Raw genomic sequence first — 21,592 nt, forward strand, 5'->3', positions numbered from 1 at the left:
AGTGAGCATTGGATGCTTACATGTGGTTCCATTTGTCCAGTCACCAGAGCAGGATGCTCTATCAACAAAGTAGGTGCACTTTTTAGCACTAGTTTTGTTGTGGCTGGACATTTAAAAAAAAAAAAAAAAAATCACATTAGGCCCATTTCACAACCCCGTTGAAAAAATTTACTTGTTGCACGGTAGGTTTTGTCCATCTGTTTGTATGTGTGTGTCATCCGTGTGCCATCCATGTGTCATTTGTATGCTATCCATTTGACATGTACCAGAAAAAAATGATTGACACTGAAATAAATGTTTTTTTATGTCTTAAAGAAAGATAAACAATAAATACTTAGCTCTATAGTATGTACAGCTATTTAGCCAAATAAATAACTTAATAAAAAATGATTTTGATAACCATTGCAGGTTAATAAGACAGCTAGGGTCTGGTAATATCAGGGTGAGATGGCCCATGGTTATTGGGTCTTTCCCAGCATAAATATAGCAGCCAACAGCTGCCCCAGAAGTGGCACATTCATTAGATGCACCAATTCTGGTGCTTTGCCCTCCTATTCTTGATTTCACTAGTGCGGTTTCGATTGGGGTAATGGTTTATGGGGTTGTTGTCAGCTGTGAATTGTCAGCTGGCATGAAGACCAGGGTTTAGTATTGGAGAGATGCCTATCAGACATCCCCTTTACTAACCCAGTAGATGTAAAGAGAATAAAACACATAAAATAATATTTTATTTTAAAAAGCCCCCCACAACTCTAGCCCTCATTAGCTAATTTATTAAGAAAGAAAAAAAACATGAAGATCCGACGCAGTCCAATTATTCCAAAGTAGTCCACAGGATTGAACCTGAAAGACATAAAAAGAGAGAATTAAAGAATTAAAGACAAGACACAATCCCTCATTCACCAATTTATTCCCAAAAGAAGCCCTATGGAGTTCCGAAGTAATCCATATGGAGGTCCCATGATGTCCCCAATTCAGTCCCATAGGTTGCAACAGCAGCCCCTGGCAGATCTTACGCAGCACTCCACGAGAGCTGGCAAGTGTGCCAAGTGGTGATGTCATAAGATTACTGCTGTTCCCAGCAGCTGGCTCACATAGAAGGTAGTGTCAGAGCCAGCGTCAGTGTCGAGACGTGACGTCATAAGGTTATTGCGGTTCACAATGGTCAGATCTTGCACTACCTTCTATGTGACCTAGCCATTGTGAACTGCTGTAACCTCATGACGCCACTGTTTAGCAGACTCTCTAGCTCTTGTGGAGTGCAGTATGAGATACATCAGGGGGTGCTATTAATGCCTATGGGGCTTTGTTCTCTAAGCAAGGCTCCATACTCTGGGCGACTGAGTCAGTGAACATCATGGGACCTTCCTGTGGACTACATAGGAGCAGCGTTGGAGTTCTTTTTGGACTTGATTGGTAAACAAGGGACTGTATCCTGTCATTATTTCTTTGGTTTTCTATTTTTATGCCTTACAAGTTTGTTTTTGTGGACTACTTTGGATTTGTTGGATTACGCCAGATCTTCATGGGTTTTTTTAATAAATTGGTGAATGAGCAATAGAGTCGGGGGGTGTTATAATATTTTTTTTGTGTGTTTGTTTTTCTCTTTACATCTACTCAGTAATTGATGTGTCTGATTGTCTCATAAACACCAGGGATTGATGCCAGCTGACAATTCCCTGCTGACCTCAACCCCTTAAACCATTACCCAGATTGCCACGGTACCAGGGCAATCAGGAAAAGCCAGGCAAAGCACCAGAATTGGCACAGATAATAGATGTACCACATCTGCAGGCTGTTGCTTTCAGGCTGGGAAGGGCTCAATAACCATGGCTCTTCCCAGCCTGATAATACCGGCCACCAGCTGTTTGCTTTATATTGGCTGGGTTTAAAAATATAAGGGGGACCCACATAATTTTTCTTTTAATTATTTGAATAAATATATATTTTTTTTTTTTAAATAGCGTGAAATCCCTCTATTTTTGATAATCAGCCAATATCAACCAGTAGCAGACAGCTGAGGGCTACAGCCTGTAGCTGTCTGCTTAACCTGCGCTGGCTATCAAAAATGGGGGTACCTCACACTATTTTTTTTCATTTAATTGTTTAACTAAATAGCTGTACAAGCTACATAGCTATGTATCTATCTATTTATATATCTTTGCACATCTTTAGCACATACAAAAAAAACCAATAATTTTCATGTCATGTGGTTTTTTTCTGTACTTGTCACATGGATGCCATCAGTGTGTATATGTGTTTCATCAGTGCTGCAGGTAAAAAAAAAACATCTCTCCTTATAGATACTATGGACATCCATTTGGTTCCCATCTTCCCTTTGAAAACAAGGGGGTGTGAAGATCCCCATTGATAATAATTAGTTTCTCCATTATATGTGACACCACATGCACTGAAGTCATAGACATGTAAAGGGAGCTTTAGATAAACTTGATCAAATAAAATTATTTTTCTTTATTTTTAAATCTATTTACATACTAGCCATTGAGTGAAAAAAGGAAATATAGTGCCCTGAAAAAACAAAATCATACCCTCTGTGAACTCTTCCACATTAATCACAATACACCCACAAACTCTAATGCATTTTATTGGGACTTTATGTGATATACCAACACTATGTAGCAAGTATTTGTAAAATGTAAAGGAAATGATGCATGTTTTTCGAAGTGAATAAAAACATCACAGAAAAAAGCAGCCATAATTAACTTTACCAGGTCACAATGGTAATGCATTACAAGATGAAGCAGAACACTATGTAAAACATGGTGATAGCACAGTTAAAAACTAATGATAAAACAACCCGCAACTGCCATGTAAGGAGTAGTTTTCCAGTAGCGATAAGCGAACCAGACAATATTCAAATTCTGTTTGCATGGATGTTCCCGAGAACTTCGATTCACAGTTATTCTTCACAAATGTAATGTCCTTTAATATGCTGTGGGATGGTTCCATAGCATTATAAATGTAGTATGTAAAAAATAAAAAACTTGTAATCAACTTACTGCTCACCTCTGTTGCCCCTCTGCTCTTCACTTTCCTCTATCTGGTCCTTGTCGCATCTTCTGTTTGCCACCACGAGCGCTGAATGACTGGTTCTTGTCGTAGTAAACTGGAACATCTAGTGCTGCTAAGGCCTGAGATGATTCTGAGCAAGCACATGAGTGGTCACAACATTATGAAATCACAGCGTGCACTATGACCTTGCTTGCATGAGCGCAGATCCATTCAGGGTGTCATGAGAGATAGAAGTCCCATCCTAATGTGGAGGTTGATTTCGTAGCTTGGCGGTGGAAATAAGAAGATGCAACATGGATTGGACAGGGAATAGTGATTATTATGGGGTGGGTGGGCTAGAGAGATGAGCTGTAAGTTGAGTAAAAGTTTTTTTTAAATATTATCTTTTTAAATTTTTCATCACACTTTCTGGCCATCTGTCACCATTTTACAGAATCCCTTTGGAAGTGAATGAAACTAAATCAGCATATTTGTAATGCGGTAATGTGGATTTTTGTGACATTCTAGTAGAATTCAACTCAAATATATTCACTCATCTTTATTTTTAGTATTCTTAATGCACATGGATAATGCTCAGCCCTTTACATTACTGGCCACATCAATATTATGATGAAAAACAAGGTTTCTCTCAAATACCTTGTATTGTCAATAGTGCCTGTAAGCGGTGCTATTGCAGTCCGTTCACCCCCTTCACGTGACCTTCAGGCTCTGTGACCTCTGATGTCCAGTGATGTCACGTCAATTGAGGCGAGCTGCAGTTTTCCTGAGTGACTGAACTGTGGGCAGCATTTCACCACTCATAAGAGCCCAGGGTCACAGCCCATCATCTCCCTGCTCCCTCCTTCACTGATGAGCAGTGAAATGCCGCCCACAGCCCAGTGCCTCACGGAGACTTGGGCCTGCCGCGGTGATGTGAGATCAACAGGAAGTTGACGTGACATCACCGGATCCCAGAGGTCACAGACCACAGGGGTCAAGCGAAGGGGGTGAGCAAACCGCAATAGCACCACTCACAGTCACTATTGGAAACTCAAGGTATTTGAGAGAAACCTTATTTCTCAACATAATATTGATGTCACCAGTAATGAAAAGGGGTGAACCACCTCTTTAAATGGGCCCAAGTCACACAGATACCTGTAGTGAATCATGCTACCAAATACTCTATAAATACACCCCAAAATGACAGATTCCCTTACTCCTCCTACTAATTCTACAGTGCTTGTGTCACATTTAAGGACTGCTACCCAGGGACAGGGGATTTTCTGACCCTTTAAGCTAGAGAACCCTGATTTGCCCTCAAGCCATGGGTACACTTGAAGGTAGCGAGGCGTGACCCTCCGACCTGTCCTTGTCTCCTACACAGATCCTGGTCTAAAGACTCTCTACCTATTCAACGGGACAACTCCAGGGAACAGCACACAAAAAAAAAAATAAAGAAAAACAACCAAATAATATTGCTTCTGCAAACTTCACCTTGTTTGTAGAAGGCTACAAGAATTACGATATAACATGACCAAACACACAAGAGGTCTCTATCAACTCGAGAGAGAAAATAACAAGTACTGTGTGAAGGATGCTGGAACATTTTAAAGGTCCAGCCTAATAAATAACTTAGAGCACCTGAGGGAATGCCTCTAAGCAGACTTGCAAAAGAATCATTAACCATTCAGGTGCTAAAAAGGAAAAAAATATCCAATTAAATGAGGATGAGTGTCACTGGAAAGAAACCAGCATGACAGCCTGTCTTCTCCTGCAGATGATAAAAAAAATATAGGAGACATTTTTTGATATTTTGGCTAAAATACTTTAGCTTGCAACCCATGTTAAAGGTCATCTTTATCTTGCAAATTCTTAAATTAAATTAAAATATTGTATGTACTATTCAGGCCAATTCTAGTTTTGCTGAAACAATTATGGCTTAGGCTCACTAGCAGAATAAATACAAAATCTAGGAACAGATCATTATACAAATAAATCAAATACAGTTAAAGAGATTGCCATTAACTGTGTGAATAACATATATAAACTTACCCACACACTCATGTGCATTGCTTGGTGTTGCTCTTTGCCAAGGCCTGTCATAAAAAAATGGCTTGCAGGCATCACATTCCGGACCAATGGTATTATGTTGACAGTCACATATTAATCCTTCTTTACTTGCTGTACAACGTGATGCATGACCATTACATTTACACCTTCCTCCAACCTGGAATTCAGAAACACCATAGAAAGCAGTCTTTCTCCGAATTCCCATTTTCTTTCCATGATGTAGTCGGTTAAAGACAACACGAATATCCGTAACTGTCACCCAATCTTGTAAAACAGGACTGTACTCAAATCTACGGGCAGATGGACGACCGGCTAATGGCATAAAAGCTACAAGCCCTTTAGTTAGTGGTTTAACTCCAGTTTGAAAATCAGTACAGGTGGCTTCATGTTGCATGGGTTTTGTAATAGAGCTGATGGTTGCCTGGTCATAAACACGTCGACAATGAGTGGAATAAAACTGAAAAGGAATCCATGTCTTTCCGTGGTCCATAGATTTATAGATTGCCATAGAGTCAGGACGAGGAGAACAGAAACGCAAGCTAACATAAACTAGCTCGAATCTCCGTCCAAGACGTAATGTCAGTGAAACATTCTGTGGATACTTTATACCGCTTTCTGATCTCCAACATGTTTGGGCATCTGTGTCTGTCATATATGATGGTGGATAGGAAGTTTCAATCTTCTTCTGGTCACATAATTGACATCGTCGTGATGTCACATTAGCAGCATCCAAAAATAAGCAGAGTTTTTGTGGTGTACGCCCACAAGTGCTGGATGTAATTACCTCTTTCCCAAGAGCAACATTTATAAAATCTGGGATACAGTACTTTGGCTTTTGCTTGGCATCATAACATGGGCCATCCTGAGACCCACGGTGGGTTGTAGCTTTATTTGAACTATTCTCCTGACCCTTTGGCAGTGGGCACAGCAAGGAGATGATATAAAAAGGAATTAAACCCCACAAAATTCGAGGCATGACAGAACAATCAAGATCTTGGAAACATTACCTTAGAGAAAAAAAATATTGTATAAATATTGGAAAGCATACACTGGCATTCAGAAATGATATACAATTTATAATTTTCATCATCATAATAAAAATCTTTGAGACCATTGGTAACTATAACAAGAGAACTACGTGATCCTCAAAGATAAGCTTGGTAAACATTTCCTGCAATTTATCAAATCTGCTCTACCACAAGGAAAGGATACACCCTAGAAATACACTAAAAAGGAGCCTTCACCGGGAAATCACAAGTGAATGGAAACTATTTGTAACTGCCATAAGGGTGCAATTACTGAGGTGTGATCGTTTCTGCTCTTAATCATCTCTGAAGTGCCTACTACTAAGGGGTGCTTCACACACAGCGAGCTCGCTGCCGAGATCGCTGCTGAGTCACGCTTTTTGTGACGCAGCAGTGACCTCATTAGCGATCTCGCTGTGTGTGACACTGAGCAGCGATCTGGTCCCTGCTGCGAGATCGCTGCTCGTTACACACAGCCCTGGTTCGTTTTCTTCAAAGGCGCTCTCCCGCTGTGACACACAGATCGCTGTGTGTGACAGCGAGAGAGCGACGAATGAAGCGAGCAGGGAGCAGGAGCCGACGTCTGGCAGCTGCGGTAAGCTGTATCCAAGATAAACATCGGGTAACCAAGGTGGTTACCCGATATTTACCTTAGTTACCAGCCTCCGCAGCTCTCACGCTGCCTGTGCTGCCGGCTCCGGCTCTCTGCACATGTAGCTGCATTACACATCGGGTTAATTAACCCGATGTGTACTGTAGCTAGGAGAGCAAGGAGCCAGCGCTAAACAGTGTGCGCGGCTCCCTGATCTCTGCACATGTAGCTGCATTACACATCGGGTTAATTAACCCGATGTGTACTGTAGCTAGGAGAGCAAAGCTAAGCGGTGTGCGCTGGTAACTAATGTAAACATCAGGTAACCATACCCGATGTTTACCTTAGTTACCAGTGTCCGCAGCTTCCAGACGCCGGCTCCGTGCAAGCGCAGCGTCGCTTGCACGTCGCTGCTGGCTGGGGGCTGGTCACTGGTCGCTGGTGAGATCTGCCTGTTTGACAGCTCACCAGCGACCATGTAGCGATGCAGCAGAGATCCTGACCAGGTCAGATCGCTGGTCGGATCGCTGCTGCATCGCTAAAGTGTGAAGGCACCCTAATGTACACTTTACTGTTGTTTTTGATCTGTAACTAATCTAAACTAATTAAAAAGCTGATGACATATTGGGCTCTGTCATATCAGCACCACAGCTTCCATTAATAACAGAAGCCTTGATGCTGTGACAAATATATCCTTATCTAGACTTAAGCAGTAAATGATTATGAGTCAAATAAAGAACTCCCACTATGTTTTTATTCATATTTGTGCATGTAAAAGTGATTTCCTGCTCACGCACTGAGCATAGAGTAAGCTAGATAGTCACAATTGTGATGACATCATTGAGAAGCAAAAAATGGCACTGGACATCGTAGAGAACAGTACACTTACCCTACATTACATACACATATGCATACATTTAATAAATAGAAAGTACGTCTTTAATGTTTGGCAATTTGTATTGCACAAATAACATTGTATTCAACCACAAAAACCACAAATACCACAAAAACCCTTAAAAGGTGTGGTCCAGTGCCTGATATTTATTTTCTAAAAGTCAACGCTACAACAGTAAAGTGTATATCAGTAGTAGGCATTTTAGAGATTATTAGCAGCAGAACTATTCTCCTGACCCTTTGGCAGAGGGCACAGCAACGAGATGATATAAAAAGGAATTACCCCACAAAATTCGAGACATGACAGAACAATCAAGATCTTGGAAACATTACCTTACAGAAAAAAATTTAGTATAAATATTGGAAAGCATACACTGGCATTCAGAAATTATATACAATTTATCATTTTCATTATCATAATAAAAATCTTTGAGACCATGAGCAACTATAACAAGAGAACTATGTGATCATCAATGCAGCTAGTATTCACATCAAGTTTGTCAAGACAGACACAGGGGTCATCAGCTGACCTCTGGTTGTCATGACAACCCATCGTTACCCCACGATCATATCATGGGGCCGTCGATGGGAGCAGGGATTTGAACTCTCCCCGCCAGCGCTTATTAAATCACACTGATCACAGATTGACAGTGTGATTTAACTGGTTAAGAACTTAAGAGCCATGAGTGGATCTCCAGTCCACCCATTACTATAAGAAGCACACATTGGCTGATGAGATGAGCCAACATTTGCAGGGAAAAATATGGATTTACCATGCAATCCTGCATCATGTGAATGGACAAGACCTATGATGTACCAGTAAAACATAGACCGCAAAGAGGTTAAAACAGTTTCTTGAATCATCGCCCTCTGGAGATGTTCTAATTGAAGCTTTGAGACAGGTGAGTGCAGCGCCAGCTCTCTGTTTCTGTCTCTGCAGCCGTATCTTCTAACTTCTAAGATGTCGTCAGGGGGTAAACATTAAAGTAAGGAGTAACACCAGCACTGCGCCACAGCTTCTGTCATCACCCTCAAGGGTGGAGCTGGATTAACTAACTGCTTCTATCTCCACACATTAATGACGATTCATTTGAAGGCAGTGATAGAAGCTGTGGGGCAGTGCTGCTCTCACTCATTATTTCTATATTGACCCCTGAACAATGTTTTGTTTAGCAGTTAGAAAAACCATTTAACCAAATTGATTTCCAACAGATGTATAAAATATAATTTACGTATACAAAGCAAAAGATAAAGGAACCGCACCAAACTCTACAGTTTGCCCTTTTAGAGCTGTGGAGCCTTAGAAGACAGGTGGAGATCCCACATAGCGGTGATGCTACCCTCAGAGAGATTCAAACTTTCATTCAATGCCCATGAACATGAGAAACAAAAGGGCAACTAATCAATGCTTGGAGAAAATTCTTCTTTATTGTTTGATATCATAATTTTCCATGTGGTTATTTTACGCTCTGTATTGTTTCAAAAGGTGTCTTGTTTTTGTATAACTGAGTTATTAATGGGGTGTCTGATAGACACCTTTCCATTGATAACACCAGGGACCAGCTAACATCAAACCCATAAATCATTATCCCACTATCTCGATTGCACCAGGGCAATTGAGAAGAGCCAAGGTGAAATGCCAGATTTGCTGCATCTAATGTGATGCTCCACTTCTGGGGCAGCTGAGAGCTTGTATGAGAAGGGCCCAATAACCTTGGACTGTGCCAGCTTGATAATACCAGCCTGCAGCTATCTGCTTTACCTTTGCTGCTTATAAAAAATGGAGGGGACCCCTCTTCATTTTTTTTTACAATTAATTACTTTTTTTGTCTAATAGTTATAAAATCTATTCATCATCTATCAATGTATCTATCATCTATGTATCTCTTTAAATGTTTATCTATCTATCTATATATCAATCATCTTTGCACATGTTTAAACACATCAAAATCTTTAATATATTGAATGTATTTCATTCTAGTCCATGTGACAAGGATGGCACATGGACGTCATCTATGTGCTGTACGTATCTGTCACAGACTTATATTGCCCCATGTCATCCATGCTGATGCTAAAAAATGTCTCCATGTGGTTCACACACCCTTTTTCATCTGTTCTAACACCCTGCAGGAAGTCAGTAACATTTTGCCTCTGTACATATACAGTAGATGCTGGCTCATGACTGATTCATGCAGCGTTATTTGGATCTCCATATTTATTATTGATATTGATGGCTGAACAATACATGACTAGCACTTTTTCTCCTTTATGTCCCCCCTATTTCCTCGTAGACTGTAACCTTATGAACAAAGCCTTTATTGCATTTGTTTGTTGAATAATGCATTGTTGTATACTTTCCTATATACCTCATACATGTCCCCTCTGATTTGAAAAGTGCTGCAGAATGTGTTGTAAATATAAAATTATTATTATTGACAATAAGTATGAACAGAGCTTTGTTTGTGCACTGTATGAAATTGTCTCATGACAGATGTTAAGTGCAAATTAGTTTTCAACATTCTTCTTTAGTATCATCTGATTTAAATGTGGATATGTATGTTTTAGTTTTGCAACACATTCGTACTATTTTCATTAAAATAAATTTAAACATATACAATGTCATTAGTATGTATGCCATGTAATTACCTATTTTCTAAAGGCATTGTGAAAATGCCAGAAACATTGTTTGTCTGTCTTTTCCACTTTACTCCTAATTATATGCCTTTGTCTACATGGCTAATTTTCTTTGCACCATTTTGTTTTGTTTTCTCACATCCCTCGCAAACACAAATAACATGTATATTCACATTTTAGTGTGAAATTTACTGGCCCAAAATTAAAGGACTGTAAGTGTGAGAATTCTTATGGAGTACGGTTCCAAACTCTGTAAACACAATAATGTTATGTGACACCCATGTCAGGAGGAGATCCTGTCCTGTAACAGATCTCCAAGCCTCTATTGCTCATGAAGTACAGAACTCCTGTCAACCTAATTCAATGTGACAGCAGTTAAACAGAATACTTTAACATAATAATAATAATAAAAAAATAATACAGTAATAATAATACGGATAATGTGTATATTGAGCTTATTGCCAGTAGCTACTACTACTACTACTAATAATAATAATAATAATACAAATAATGTGTGTATTGAGCTTATTGCCAGTAGCAAAAATAATAATAATAATAATAATAGTAATAATAATACAGATAATGTGTGTATTGAGCTTATTGCCAGTAGCTACTAATAATAATAATAGTAATAATAATAATAATAGTAATAATAATAATAATAATGAATAATAATGTGTGTATTGAGCTTATTGCCAGTAGCTAATAATAATAATAATAATAATAATAGTAGTAATAATAATACAGATAATGTGTGTATTGAGCTTATTGCCAGTAGCTAATAATAATAATAATAATAATAGTAGTAATAATAATACAGATAATGTGTGTATTGAGCTTGTTGCCAGTAGCTAATAATAATAATAATAATTAATAATAATGTGTGTATTGAGCTTATTGCCAGTAGCTAATAATAATAATAATAATAGTAGTAATAATAATACAGATAATGTGTGTATTGAGCTTGTTGCCAGTAGCTAATAATAATAATAATTATTATTAATAATAATGTGTGTATTGAGATTATTGCCAGTAGCTAATAATTATAATAGTAATAATAATGAGTGTATTGAGCTTATTGCCAGTAGTTATTAATAATAATAATAATAATAATAACAACAACAATAACAATAATAATAATAATAATCATCTGTGTATTGAGCTTATTGCCAGTAATAATAATAATAATAATAATAATAAAAATAATAATGTGTGTATTGAGCTTATTGCCAGTAGACAATAATAATAATAATAATAATAATAATAATAATAATAATAATAATACAAATAATGTGTGTATTTAGTATATTGCCAGTTACTGTTGTCATAGTTCACACTTTTTGGCTCAAATTTGATTTTCTCATAGATTACTTATTTTTATTATATATCAAATAAATACCAATTTCCTGTATAAAAGTGGAGATTTTACAATTTTAAGGTAATGTACTTGTATCACATTGGCTTTATTAGTTAGCTCAGAAGTCATGTATAACCTTAAATGGCAGCAACTACTAATATGCCAAAATCCACACACACATCGGTTACCTTTTCTAGAGTTAGGCTATGTGCGCACGTGTGCGTAACGCATGTAGCGCAGCGTAACTGCATGCGTCCTGCGTCCCTTGCACAGTCTATGGAGATTGTGCAGGGGCCGTGCGCACGTGGCGTCTTAGAGCGCAGCGCTTCGGCTGCTGCCCGAAGCGCTGCGTTCTAGAAGTGACATGTCACTTCTTCCGTGCGCTTTGCCGGCAGCTCCTGCTCTGTCTATGGGAGGAGCTGCAGGCAGAGCGCATGGAATCGGCTTTTTTTTTTTCTCTACGGACATTTTCTGCAGCGATTTGAAGCGCACATGTGCTCTTCAGATCACTGCAAAAAATTCTGCAGGGACTGTACGAAACGTGCGCACATAGCCTAAAGGCCGCTTTACACGCTGCGACAGTGCTAGCCGATGCTAGCGATGTCGAGCGTGATAGCACCCGCCCCCATCGTAGGGACGATATGTGGTGATCGCTGCCGTATCAAAGCGGAGGGGCGGAGATGAGCGGGACGAACATCCCGCCCACCTCCTTCCTTTCTCATTGCTGGCAGGACGCAGGTAAGGTGAGGTTCCTCGTTCCTGCGGTGTCACACGTAGTGATGTGTGCTGCCGCAGAAACGAGGAACAACATCGTTACTGCAGCAGCAACAATATTTGGGAAGAGGGGGGCATGTCACCGATTAGCGATTTTGAACGTTTTTGCAACGATTCAAAATTGCTATTAGGTGTCACACGCGATGACATCACTAAAGCGGCCGGATGTGCGCCACAAAATCCGTGACCCCAACAACATCGCTTTAGCGATCTCGTAGCGTGTAAAGCCACCTTAAAGTTCTGCATTTTACTCATTACTATTACTGATAACATATCCAAATTCTAAACATGTTTCGTCTATGTAATTTGGCCATTGAATTCTTTGGAAAATATAATTGCTGTTGCTACATTCTCCTTCTAGAAACATATAACTTTTGCTCATTTTGCACCAGGCCTTCCACACAGCATAATATACCTGGAACTTGTTTTTCAGGGAATCTCTCAGCTTGACTATGCTGAGAGAAAAACATAACCAGTGGCATAGAAATCACAGTCACTGATGTCGCCATGATCAGACCTGGAGTGGTGGTAGCCTGCCTGGATCCCTTGTCAGGCACAACTTTCAACACTATCTGCATCTTTGTAAAGGGAATAAAGTTGAAAACTGTTTCAAAGCCAAGAGCTGTTGGCTCCCTGCTCCACTACATACTTTAGCAACCAAACTGCTTAACACTAGAAGGAATTTCGAGCTCCATAGGGTTCCTATGGTAGAAATGTTAAATGACCCCTCTCTAGGACTTCTAGTGTTAAGGTGTGTAGTTTGGCACACACTTGAGTGCAGGGAGCAGATCAGACAGCGTGATATCATTACCTCATTGAGCTGCCTGATGAGGGCTGACTACAAAGAGAAGCAACACAGCTGCATTTCTCATTGTGGGAGTAGGATAAGGTGTTTCCTTGTATTTTTTAAAATGTACAAAGAGGTTATGAAAATACTGTTCTATAAAAGTCTAGATTTAAAACAATTAGGTGCCTAAATTGTTCATATCAATTGGAGCACGCATTTAACCACATAGTCTTAGTCACACTTCAAAAGGCACACTCAATTTTTTAGATACTTTCAAATGGTGTCTAGTAAGGTGTTGGCATAAACCATGTGGAGGTCTTTATTGGATGAAGTACATTGATGTGATGCAGAATGCTGTCTCCTGCTGCTCTTCCCAGGTAGGTAATATGGAGATGTGGACACTTTGCATGGCTTGATATAGGACTCGGCTTATTACTCTCCCCATGTAAGTAATATGGAGTGAAAATTATAACATTGCCGTCTTGTGTGCAGACTATATGTAACGAGTGAAGACAGTGGGGAATCACCTATTCAGAGGATGTTGCGATGTCTACTAGTACATTACTAGTACATTGAGTGTTCAGAGTACTGACATATTACTGACTGCACACTGATTAGACATAACCACAATTGGATATTACTTACACCAGAGCGTAAACCAATTTGTTTTATAATTATTATTATTATTATTATTAATAATAATAATAATCATAATCTTTATTTTTATAACACCAACATATTCCACAGCGCTTTACAATTCAGCGGTTCAGGTTCATTCTGATTGGCAGTACAATCAGTGCAGTATTATGGACAACACCTACAAAACCTTCCATTGTCATCAATATTATTTCTATTCATATGCTGCTATGTGATTGTCTATCTGGATCCTGCCAGACATTATCTCTTTCCCTTATACTATTTTGATAATTGTTTGGGACATTGCTTGCCATATGGATTCATCATCTTTAGTGTTGTTCACATAAATTCCACCACACTGATGCTGATTACAATTCCAGCCTTTATGACTTTCCAATATTCAATGGGAATTGGGAAAATTATGTCATTTTTCTAACTAATAAGGATTGTTTGTTGCTGCTATAATGGCATAGTTTAATAGGTTGAAAAAGGACCTATGTCCATCAAATTCAATCTTTCTCCACCAGTCATACATTTTTGTCACTAAATTTTCTATAAGTACAATGTTATGTGTATTGAGGAAATCATCCAGCCCTTTTTTATGCTGATATAGTGTCAGCCATTATCAGTGTTTGCGGTAGGGCATTCCACAGCCTGACTGCTCTATCTGTAAAGAACCCACTCCTATTTAGCTTCCTGAATCATTGTTCTTCCACCTTTAATGAGTGCCCCCTGGTCCTTAGTATTGTCTTTGGAACTAATAAGTCATGTCCTTTATATTGACCACACATACATAAAAATGAGATCTCCTCTGAGACGTCTTTTTTCTAAGCTAAACAATCCCAATGTTTCCAACCACTCATCATATGGGAGGCCTTCCATCCCTATATAACACTATGCCATATTATCGTATTATAGACATATGTATAAGGGCCTATGTATTATTCTTGAGCTTAGATTTCCCTTGAATTCATTCATAGTAAATTAATGAAGTGCTCTTTTTGTTTTACTCCAGATATGCTAATATTATATATATATATATATATATATATATATATATATATATATACAGTATAGACCAAAAGGTTGGACACACCTTCTCATTCAAAGAGTTTTCTTTATTTTCATGACTCTAAAAATTGTAGATTCACATTGAAAACATCAAAACTATGAATGAAAACATGTGGAATGAAACACATAAAAAAGTGTGAAACAACTGAAAATATGTCTTATATTCTAGGTTCTTCAAAGTAGCCACCTTTTGCTTTGATTACTGCTTTGCACACTCTTGGCATTCTCTTGATGAGCTTCAAGAGGTAGTCATCGGAAATGGTTATCCAACAGTCTTGAAGGAGTTCCCAGAGATGCTTAGCACTTGTTGGCCCTTTTGCCTTCACTCTGCGGTCCCGCTCAACCCAAACCATCTCAATTGGGTTCAGGTCTGGTGACTGTGGAGGCCAGGTTATCTGGCGTAGTATCCCATCACTCTCCTTCTTATTCAAATAGCCCCTACACAGCCTGGAGGTGTGTTTGGGGTCATTGTCCTGTTGAGAAATAAATGATGGTCCAACTAAATGCAAACCGGATGGAATAGCATGCCGCTGCAAGATGCTGTGGTAGCAATGCTGTTTAGTATGCCTTCAATTTTGAATAAATCCCCAACAGTGTCACCAGCAAAGCATCCCCACACCATCACACCTCCTCCTCCATGCTTCACGGGGGGAACCAGCCATCTAGAGTCCATCCGTTCATCTTTTCTACAAAGACACGGTGGTTGGATCCAAAGATCTCAAATTTGGACTCATCAGACCAAAGCACAGATTTCCACTGGTCTAATGTCCATTCCTTGTGTTCTTTAGCTCAAACAAGTCTCTTCTGCTTGTTGCCTGTCCTTAGCAGTAGTTTCCTAGCAGCTATTTTACCATGAAGGCCTGCTGCACAAAGTCTTCTCTTAACAGTTGTTCTAGAGATGAGAAGGTGTGTCCAAACATTTGTTCTGTACTGTGTATATATATATATATATATATATATATATACAGTGCCTACAAGTAGTATTCAACCCCCTGCAGATTTAGCAGGTTTGATAAGATGCAAATAAGTTAGAGCCTGCAAACTTCAAACAAGAGCAGGATTTATGAACAGATGCATAAATCTTACAAACCAACAAGTTATGTTGCTCAGTTAAATTTTAATAAATTTTCAACATAAAAGTGTGGGTCAATTATTATTCAACCCCTAGGTTTAATATTTTGTGGAATAACCCTTGTTTGCAATTACAGCTAATAATCGTCTTTTATAAGACCTGATCAGGCCGGCACAGGTCTCTGGAGTTATCTTGGCCCACTGCTCCATGCAGATCTTCTCCAAGTTATATAGGTTCATTGGGTGTCTCATGTGGACTTTAATCTTGAGCTCCTTCCACAAGTTTTCAATTGGGTTAAGGTCAGGAGACTGACTTGGCCACTGCAACACCTTGATTTTTTCCCTCTTGAACCAGGCCATGGTTTTCTTGGCTGTGTGCTTTGGGTCGTTGTCTTGTTGGAAGATGAAATGACGACCCATCTTAAAATCCTTGATGGAGGAGCGGAGGTTCTTGGCAAAAATCTCCAGGTAGGCCGTGCTATCCATCTTCCCATGGATGCGGACCAGATGGCCAGGCCCCTTGACTGAGAAACAGCCCCACAGCATGATGCTGCCACCACCATGCTTGACTGTAGGGATGGTATTCTTGGGGTCGTATGCAGTGCCATCCAGTCTCCAAACGTCACGTGTGTGGTTGGCACCAAAGATCTCGATCTTGGTCTCATCAGACCAGAGAACCTTGAACCAGTCTGTCTCAGAGTCCTCCAAGTGATCATGAGCAAACTGTAGACGAGCCTTGACATGACGCTTTGAAAGTAAAGGTACCTTACGGGCTCGTCTGGAACGGAGACCATTGCGGTGGAGTACGTTACTTATGGTATTGACTGAAACCAATGTCCCCACTGCCATGAGATCTTCCCGGAGCTCCTACCTTACTGTCCTTGGGTTAGCCTTGACTCTTCGGACAAGCCTGGCCTCGGCACAGGTGGAAACTTTTTATGGCTGTCCAGGCCGTGGAAGGCTAACAGTAGTTCCATAAGCCTTCCACTTCCGGATGATGCTCCCAACAGTGGAGACAGGTAGGCCCAACTCCTAGGAAAGAGTTTTGTACCCCTTGCCAGCCTTGTGACCCTCCACGATCTTGTCTCTGATGGCCTTGGAATGCTCCTTTGTCTTTCCCATGTTGACCAAGTATGAGTGCTGTTCACAAGTTTGGGGAGGGTCTTAATTAGTCAGAAAAAGCTGGAAAAAGAGATAATTAATCCAAACATGTGAAGCTCATTGTTCTTTGTGCCTGAAATACTTCTTAATACTTTAGGGGAACCAAACAGAATTCTGGTGGTTTGAGCGGTTGAATAATAAATGACCCTCTGAATAAACTTTTCACAATTTAAAAAAAAAAAAATAAAAAAAGAAATAACATTCTTTTTTGCTGCAGTGCATTTCACACTTCCAGGCTGATCTACAGTCCAAATGTCACAATGCCAAGTTAATTCCGAATGTGTAAACCAGCTAAATCTGCAGGGGGTTGAATACTACTTGTAGGCATATATATATTTATCTTCACTATTGTTGCTTTATGTCGATTTATGTATGTATCTGTGTTATTACAATACCCATTACATTTCATGCCACATTTTGAACTGTGTTGACACATACAGTATATATCATTTTTTAACTAATTTTTCATTAATGAAGTCCATTGTTGTATGCTCAGTAGAAGGTTCTTCTATGGTTGCTCTTTGGCATATGCAATTGGTGGCCATCTAATTATTTATTATTTATTCAGTATATAAATATATGTGTAATTGGCTGCCACTTAGTTGTTTATATGATATGGTACATCTTTGATGGTTTTTCCTTTTTGAAGCTGTATAGTCTTTTTTAATTCACCTTGTCATACATGCTTAATATAATTTATATGTGATTATTAAGGTTTATCACTTATATATTCTTTTTCCTGATCATTTTTTTTTCTATTGTGTGCATTATTAGTTTATGAAGTTTATTTTTTCTAGTTTTTAGTGTATGCCTGAATGCTGGGAACATTATATAGCAATCTGTGGTGTGTTTAGTTAACCCCTTAACAACCGTAACCGTACGTCCTAAGCCACCGTAGTGTAATCACCTGCGCCTGCTGCTGCCTGTGATCTATACAGAAGACATGTGTTCCTCGCAGGCACAGGTGGATCCGCAAACCAGTCATGCATGATAACCCCTCAAAATGTGACAGCATGATTTAAAGCTTCACTCAACCGGCTCCATCGGCGGCGCCATGACATGATCACTGTGAGCCAATGGCTGCCATGGTAGCACAGGGTAATGTGATGACTTCTGTAGCTCACATGACTCACTTCTTGTTTTACCCGGCCAAGTGCTGCCTGTAATAAGAGGTGAGTATTTCTGGTGATCACAGCTGTGTAGATATAACCAACAGAAATGAATGAGTGATCAGAATGCAAAGTAAAAAAAGTTTTAAAAAATTAAAAAAATAAAAAACCCTTAAAAGTTCAAATCAGCCCTTCTTCACCCCATTGAAAATTAAAAGGTTAAAAATATAAAAAATATACATACATTTGGTATCACCGTGTTCATACATGCCTGATCTATCAAAATATGAAATCAATCTGATTGGTAAACGGCGTAGCGGCAAAACATTCCAAACGCCAAATCTACGTTTTTTGGTTGCCGCAAATTTTGCGCAAAATGCAATAACAGGCTATCAAAACGTAGCATCTGTGGAGAAATGGTACCATTAAAAATGTCAGCTCGAGACACAAAAAAGAAGCCATCACTAAGACATAGAGCCTGAAAAATGAGAACACTATGGGTCATGGAAATGGCGCAAAAAGTGCGCCTCTTTATTTGGACAAACTTCAGATTTTTGGTGTCTGCCAACTCGTACTGACCTGAGACATCACACCTACACATCAATTTTACCATACAGTTAACACGGTGAATATGTTCCACAAAAAGATTGACAGAAAAAAAAAGTTATGGATCTCAGAAGAACGGGAGCAAAAAAAAAAAAATGAAAGACAGAAAATCGTCAGGAAGTGAAGAGGTTAACAAATCTGCCACTGTAAGTTTTAATCATTCTTAAAGGCAAATAGTAATGTTCAGTTCATCTGAAAACTAAAACAGATCCATTATATGCCTTCTTAGGATATGTATGCATGACATTTTTCAGGCATTAAACCCACCTTAAAAAAAAATCTTAAAAAATCTGAAAAATAGTGAATACATACTGCAATGTACTCAGTGATTTTGCCTTAGGCTTTAACAGTCACAAAATGGTTAAAATAAGTGACCTGACCATTCTTCAGATCGTTTGTGCCAAGAAGCCACTTACTAATGCATGTATAATGTTAAGAAAACATAACAGGCAACACACTTTTTTCATTGATCTATAAAGTTAATTCCTCAAAACATTTTATAGTTAAAATCATTTTTAGTAATATATTTTTTTCTAAAAAAAACTAAAAAATAAAAAGTTGCATGCCTTAAAAAAAGAAACGTGTCAACCTATTTTTTGTTTAAAACCCATATAGGAGAAGCTTTAATGTACAGTCCTATTGTGAAAAATGTAAATTTGTAAAAATCTGGTTTTGTTTTTCTTTCCATTAAAACTATCACGTAGCATTCTAATTTGTAAGTAATAAATATTTAGATTTTATATATATATATATATATATATATATATATATATAAAAAATCTAAATATTGCTTAAAAAATAAGAATGCCACATGACAATTTTAATGGAAAGAAAAACAAAACCAGATTTTTACATTTTGATATATATGTATGTATATATATATATATATATGTATATATATATATATATATATATATATATATATATATATATATATATATATATATATATATATATTTATATATATATATATATATATATATATATATATATATATATATATATATATATATAATCATATTAATTTAATGTCAGTGTCCCTTTAAGTGCTATTTCACATAAGGACTGCAGCAAGTAACACTATGAGACAGAAGTGTATTGCCTTTGAGCCTAAAGTGCTGAAAGAACATCTTGAAGCAACAGCTAGACATTTAATCATGTAATTTGGATTATCCTGCCACATCCTGGGAAAGTTTACCAACAAACAATACGGGAGCATTGCAGTGACAGCTCTTTCCTCTATCCCCAGCTCTGCAATTAATTTGTTAGGAATCTGGCAGTGTACTTTCTTTGTGTAGCACATAGATAGGGGTATAATGGCCATGTGATGACAGACATAAAGCCTCTCTTCATGGAGCAAGCACGGACAGAATTAGCCCAGTTGTAAAGGCGTAAGGGCAGTAATAACTAACTATTCCTTTTAACTTTTTTTCTTTCAGCAGCCACGATGAGAGTGTACACTCCACATGTGGCTATCCTGCTCTCCAATGCACCATTTATGTTAGTACACATTTTACTTTTTTCTTTTTATCATTTGTATTAACGTGATTTACAACGTGAAACAAATTACAAGACCTTTAAATAGAATTAAAGGAAGACAAAGTGCATAATGTAATATCAGTCTGTGTTACAAAGACATCTATGGGTTTATGTCATACACATTAGTCTGCATTATTCTGGCGGCTTTATTTAAAGGCTATGACAACCATTTGTATTATTTTTACAATAAATTCAAAATGAAAAAAAATAAAACAACGGTAGTTGTTTCTTATCATTAGGTTTCTACGGCTATTATACAGTATATACCATGTTTCCCAGAAAATAAGACACTGTCTTATATTAAATTTTGCCCTGAAAAATGCGCTAGGGCTTATTTTCAGGGAAAAGCTTATTTCTTGGGAAACACAGGTTGAAGATAAGTTTACCCCCTTAAAAAGGTAGACAATCCCCTGGAGAATCATACTTACCAGACCCAGGATAGCTGCGTCTCCCACATCCTCCTGAGATCCTCCTGCAATACACAGCACACACTCCTAGCAGGTCCTTGTGTTCTTCACTGTGGTCCTCCCCTGCTTATGGCCAGCACACACACACATCAGATCACAGGAACATCATACACAAACATCCAGTTTGTTTGGATGTACATCCATACTGCTTCCAGCCAGCAGCGCTGTGGAACGTGATGACCTGTGTAGAATTCATCGATGCATGGTCCTCGATGTGTTCCATCATAGGTCATCCCATTCCCCTGTGTCCCAGGCCCCCGGAGCAATACAGTATCATCGGGTGTATGTTTTCCACTGCAGATCATCAATGCGTTCCACCGCAGGTCTTCGCGTTCCACTGCCTCTCATTTGGAGTCTGGTGAGTATGATTGCAGGGTCTGCCTTCTCTCTTTTGGGGGTGTCTGCTTTCTTTATGCAGTGTCCTGTAGTATTCTTTAACTTTTTTAGCTGCATGGACACTTCATTATTGAACCACAACTAGGGCATATGTTCAGGGTATTGCTTATAATTAAGCCTTACTCCTAAAAGGTTGAAAATTACTGCTAGGGCTTATTTTAAGGGTAAGGCTTATTTTCAGGGAAACAAGGTACTATGGCATCTAAAATAACGGAGAGCAAACAATTCACTGTAGTCTTGAAGTCTCATACTTTTTCATTTGTTGCTTACTTTTTACTACTATATAGGTTAGACAGACGAAGAGAAGAGATATAAGAAAACATGAATGCAAGATAAAAATAAACAGTAAGAATTAGTTCATTAAGACCTATTGCAAAGTTCTGGTCCTCCA

At 38.6% G+C, this 21,592-nt stretch overlaps 1 protein-coding gene across 1 annotated transcript in view; it reads right to left on the reverse strand.

The window, feature by feature from the left end:
* The window catches only part of LOC142256036 (netrin-1-like), a 412,257-nt gene that overhangs the window by 187,800 nt on the left and 202,865 nt on the right, over nt 1–21,592 (reverse strand). The window contains exon 3 of the mRNA XM_075327532.1: nt 5,065–6,089. Coding sequence (XP_075183647.1) covers nt 5,065–6,058 — 994 coding nt within the window. The 5' untranslated portion in view covers nt 6,059–6,089. The remainder of the gene's footprint in view (nt 1–5,064; nt 6,090–21,592) is intronic.

Source organism: Anomaloglossus baeobatrachus, chromosome 11, assembly GCF_048569485.1.
Source record: "Anomaloglossus baeobatrachus isolate aAnoBae1 chromosome 11, aAnoBae1.hap1, whole genome shotgun sequence".
Lineage (NCBI taxonomy): Eukaryota > Metazoa > Chordata > Amphibia > Anura > Aromobatidae > Anomaloglossus > Anomaloglossus baeobatrachus.